The 5,693-nt window shown below is 49.2% G+C and overlaps 1 protein-coding gene across 1 annotated transcript in view; it reads right to left on the reverse strand.

The window, feature by feature from the left end:
- Positions 1-424: 424 nt before the first annotated feature.
- raver2 (ribonucleoprotein, PTB-binding 2) overlaps positions 425-5,693 on the reverse strand; it is a 26,828-nt gene continuing 21,559 nt past the window's right edge. The window contains exons 5-7 of the mRNA XM_070447435.1: positions 4,923-5,027; positions 3,056-3,175; positions 425-532 (exon numbers count right to left, since the gene is read on the reverse strand). Coding sequence (XP_070303536.1) covers positions 425-532; positions 3,056-3,175; positions 4,923-5,027 — 333 coding nt within the window. The remainder of the gene's footprint in view (positions 533-3,055; positions 3,176-4,922; positions 5,028-5,693) is intronic.

Below are 5,693 nucleotides of genomic sequence, written 5' to 3' on the forward strand. Positions count from 1 at the left end.
TCCTAGTACTGGCTAACTGCATTGGGACTACTCCTAGTACTGGCTCTACACTGGGACTACTCTAGTAACTGGCTCTAACACTGGGACTACTGCCTACGTCTGGCTCTACCTGGACTACTCCTAGTACTGGCTCTACACGGGACTAACTCTATGTACTGGCTCTAACTAGCTGGGACTATTTTTACTTATATCAACTGTAGAAAGTTTAAATATAGCAGTTGCATTGGTTCTCTAATTCCATGTGTTCCTGGGTTTTTGGCCATAATGAGTACGGTGTCTCTAACGGAAAAAGATCATCACCATCAACATCAGTGTGATTACGTAGTAGTACTGGTTCATCTATTGGTGGCTTGGGGTGGGCACTCTGGATGTGTGTGGTGGAGCTGGGTGGGTTGTTGGCGGAGGTGCGGCGGCATGAGCCTGATCAATAGGCATGGTGCTGTAGCTGGCAGACCGCGGCGGGCAAAGCCCGATGGGCACCGCCGTTACTGCGCAATGGAGAGCACACCCAGCGATTACACACATCAGCCTCCTAGTCAGACAGCATGAGAGAGAGAGGAAAACGAACATCACAAACAGTTAATGAACCGCATGGAGAAACTCCATCAGGGGCTTACTCACTCAACTCCTATTATCAACACACACAACACACAACACACACACACACACACAACACACACAACACACACACAACACACACCCCACACACACACACACACCCACAGCCAATCACAACACAGAGCCACACACACACACCACACACACACAAACAGCAGGCCTCTTGTCTTATGACGGCGACAACCTGCTCTGGTGTGGACAAGACAATCTCTCTCAGCAGGATATCTGTGCTGGGTTGTGAGGAGTGGTATGCCTTCAAATAAACACACCAGCTCTAAATACCACATGCTTCCACACCGGGGGGGTACTGACAATACTACTACGATAGATGGAACCCCAGGACGGAGCATAAGAGAAGGGTACGAGGGAGGGTTATAGGAAGGGGTAGCTTGGGTAGGAGAGCGGGGGTCACTAAAGTCAACCAGAGAGAGAACTGACAAGAATGGGATATAGTGTGGCTGGGTAAATGAGGTTCCAGGCCAGGAATGGACAGCGTTAGATGAAAGCTGGGGACATGGGAGTCCAAGGTACGGCTAAAGTGATGTATGTAATGCGTATTTACTTAGAGAAAGAAGGGGGAGTAGGAGTGTTTCAGTGGGCAATGGTGGTAACTTATGGTGTACCGTTAATAGTGGTACCTTATGGTTACCCTAATACATAGAGAGATAAGATTGGAGTTGTGAACTCTCTGGGACTTTGGGTTGGTGGTTGTTGACTAGCTAGGGTTTGGAATCTGGGTGTGGCTTTTGGAGGTTGGTATTCTCTCTATGCCAGACCTGGTTCCCGAGATTAGAGCTTGGTATTCTCTCATGATCAGACCCTGTTCCGAGTTAGAGGTTGGGTATTTAGACGACTGTCAATTGGTGTATCTCTGCTGACAGACCCTGTTCCGAGATAGAGGCTGTATTCTCATCATGACAGACCCTGTTCCGAGATTAGAGTTTGGTAATTCTCTGCATGAACAGACCTGTTCCGAGATTAGAGGCTTGTATTCTTCTCATGAGCAGACCCTGTTCCCGAGATTAGAGGCTTGGTATTCTTCATGCAAGACCCTGTTCCGAGATTAGAGGCTTGGTATTCTCTCATGACAGACCCTGTTCCGGATTAGAGGCTTGGTATTCTCTATGACAGACCCTTCCGAGATTTGAGAGGCTTGGTATTCTCTCATGAGACCCTGTTCCGAGTTAGAGGCTTGGTATTCTCTCTATGACCAGACTCCTGTTCCGAGATTAGAGGCTTGGTATCTCTTACGCCTTCGATGAGCATCTTGACAGCCTGTTCCGAGATTAGAGCTTGGTATGTGACTTGTGTGTTTAACAGTGACATTGTGTACTGGCTCAACAGAACTGTGACGTCATCTGAATTGGCACTTGGTCTCAACAGTGACATTGTGCACTGCGTTTACACAGTGAATTGTGTACTGCGTCTTAACAGGAACATGTGTAGGCTCCCGTCTTGTTACTGTTAACAGGTGACATTGTGTGCACTGCGTCTTAACAGTGGGAACATTGTGTACTCTTACGTGACTGTGTCTGCTTAACAGTGACATTGGTGACTGCGTCTCATACAGTGATTGTGTCACTGGTTCAACAGTGACACTTGTGTACTGGTCTTAACATGAACATTGTAGCTTAACTGCTGTGCGTCTCAACAGTGACATTGTGTTGCGTCTGTAACAGTGACATTGTGTACTGCGTCTCAACAGTGACATTGTGCACTGCGTCTAACAGTGACATTGTGTACTGCGTCTAACAAGTGACATTGTGTACTGCGTCTTAACAGTGACTTGTGTACTGCGTCTCAACAGTGACATTGTGCACTGCGTCTTAACAGTGACATTGTGTACTGCGTCTTAACAGTGACATTGTGTACTGCGTCTTAACAGTGACATTGTGCACTGCGTCTCAACAGTGACATTGTGTACTGCGTCTTAACAGTGACATTGTTGAACTGCGTCTTAACAGTGACATTGTGTACTGCGTCTTAAAAGTGACATTGTGCACTGCGTCTCAACAGTGACAGTTGTGCATCCTGCGTCTTAACAGTGACATTGTGCACTGCGTCTTAACAGTGACATTGTGCACTGCGTCTTAACAGTGACATTGTGCACTGCGTCTTAACAGTGACATTGTGCACTGCGTCTTAACAGTGACCACTTGTGCACTGCGTCTCAAAGTGACTTATTGTCTGCGTCTTAACAGTGACATTGTGCACTGCGTCTTAACAGTGACATTGTGCACTGCGTCTCAACAGTGACATTGTGCACTGCGTCTCAACAGTGACATTGTGTACTGCGTCTTACCAGTGACATTGCACTGCGTCTCACAGTGACATTGTGTACTGCGTCTTAACAGTGACATTCTGCACTGCCGTCTTAACAGTGACATTGTGCGCTGCGTCTCAACGGTGGAACATTGTGTACTGTGCTGTAGTGTACCTTGGTAGGGTCTCTGTGCTGGGTAGACTGGGGAGGTGGCTGGGTCATAGGAGGCTGACAATAGTATTGACTGACAGCCTGCATGTAGGAGCTGTAATCCCATAGGAGGCACCGCGCCTGCTGGAACACAACAGGGAATGTTACACACACACACACCCACACAACAGGCACAACTGCACACCACATTTCCCTACACAGGCAGGCAGGTGGATAGTGGGAGTCAGTGGGCATGAGGCAGTCATATGCCAGACACACACAATATTCTAGACTGAACTCCGTGAAGGGCGATAGTTCTTGCTTCACGGGTAACGTTTCATGTCGGATGACAGCATATGTGAGATGTGCATGTGTGTTGAAGGCAGTTATTGTATGTGTTTTGACCCTGAAGGTGACAGGTACCTGTGTGTGTCTTGACCCTGAGGTGCCAGGTACCGTGTGTGTCGTGACCCTGAGGTGCCGGGTACCGTGTGTGGTCTTGACCCTGAGGTGCAGGTACCGTGTGTGTCTTGACCCTGAGGTGACAGGTACCGTGTGGGTCGTGGCCCTGAGGTGACAGGTACCGTGTGTGTCGTGACCCTGAGGTGCCAGGTAACGTGTGTGTCCTTGACCTGAGGTGAGGTACCGTGTGTGTCTTGACCCTGAGGTGACAGGTACCAGTGTGTGTCGTGACCCTGAGGTGGACAGGTACCGTGGGGTCGTGGCCCTGAGGTGACAGGTACCAGTGTGTGTCTTGACCCTGAGGTGCCAGTACCGTGTGTGTCGTGCCCCTGAGGTGACAGGTACGTGTGTGTCGTGACCCTGAAGTGCCAGGTACCGTGTGTGTCTTGACCCTGAAGTGTCAGGTACGTGTGGGTTGCTGAGGTGCAGGTTCCGTTGGCTGAGGTGACAGGTACTGTGTGTGTCTTGACCCTGAGGTGACAAGGTACCGTGTGTGTCGGTAGACCGAGGTGTGCAGGTACCGGTGTGTGCGTGACCCTGAGCTAGTGCACGGTACTACGTGTAGTGTTCCTTGACCCTGAGGTGACAGGTACCGTGTGTGTCGTGACCCTGAGGTGCTCAGGTTACCGTGTGTGGTCAGTGACCTGAAGTGTCAGGTACCGTGTGTGTCTGACCCTGAGGTGCAAAGGTACCGTGTGTGTCGTGACCCTGAGGTGTCACGGTACCGTGTGTGTCCTTGACCCTGAGGTGGCAAGGTACGTGTGTGGTCGTTGAACCCTGAAGCGGTGACAGGTACGTGTGTGTCGTGACCCTGAGGTTCAGGTACCGTGGTGTGTCGGACCCTGACGGTGACAGGTACGTGTGTGTCGTGACCCTTGGAGGTGACAGGTACGTGTGTTACGTCGACCCTGAGTGGGTGCAGGGGTGAACCGTGCTGGCGTCTGGAACCCTGAGTGACAGGTTACCGTGCTGTGTGTCGTGACCTGAGGGACAGTACCGTGTGGTCGTTGAACCCTGAGGTGACAAGGTACCGTGTGGTCGTGACCCTGAGGTGACAGTCACCGTGGGTGTCGCTGACCCTGAGGTGACAGGTACCGGTGTGTCGTGGACCCTGAGGGTGACAGGTTACCCGGTGTGTCTGTGACCCTGACGGTGCAACAGGTACCGTGGTGGGTCGGTGACCCGTGAGGTGACAGGTTTAGCCGTGGGCTGTGACCCTGACGGTGAAGGTACCGTGATGTGTGTTGACCCTGAGGTGCCAAGGTACCGGTGTGTGTTCGTTGACGCCTGACGGTGACAGGTACCGTGTGGGTTGTGGGTCGTGACCCTGAGGTGACAGGTACCGTGTGGGTCGTGACCCTGAGGTGACAGGTACCGTGTGGGTCGTGACCCTGAGGTGATACAGTAACTGAGAACACACTACACTGACCTGTGTGTGCTCCTTGCTATAGTCCTTAGCGTGGCTCTCCTGGGGGGCGGTGCTGTAGCTCTGGGCTTGTGCTTGGTAGTGCTGGTACCACTGCTGCATAGCCTCCTACAATACAATCACGCCAACATCACATTACATTACAATGACATTACAATCATATTATGTTAATCACATTACATTACAATGACATTATGTTACAATCACATTACGTTACAATCACATTACGGTACAATGACATTACGTTACAATCACATTACGGTACAATCACATTACGTTACAATGAAATTTCGTTACAATGACATTATGTTACAATCACATTACAATCACATTACGTTACAATGCCATTACAATGACATTGCGGTACAATCACATTACGTTACAATGACATTACTTTACAATCACATTACAATCACATTACGGTAGAATCACATTACGTTACAATTACATTACGTTACAATCACATTACATTCACAGTACGTTACAATCACATTAAGCTACAATCACATTACGTTACAATCGCATTACGTTACAGTGACATCACTTTACAATCACATTACGTTACAATCACATTACGTTACAATCACATTACGTTACAAGCACAGTACGTTAGAATGACATGACGTTACAACGGCATTACGTTACAATGGCATTACGTTACAATGGCATTACGTTACAATGGCATTACGTTACAATGGCATTACGTTACAATGACTTTACGTTACAATGGCATTACGTTACAATGGCATTACGTTACAATGGCTTTACGTTACA

Source organism: Salvelinus sp. IW2-2015, linkage group LG16, assembly GCF_002910315.2.
Source record: "Salvelinus sp. IW2-2015 linkage group LG16, ASM291031v2, whole genome shotgun sequence".
Classification (NCBI taxonomy): domain Eukaryota; kingdom Metazoa; phylum Chordata; class Actinopteri; order Salmoniformes; family Salmonidae; genus Salvelinus; species Salvelinus sp. IW2-2015.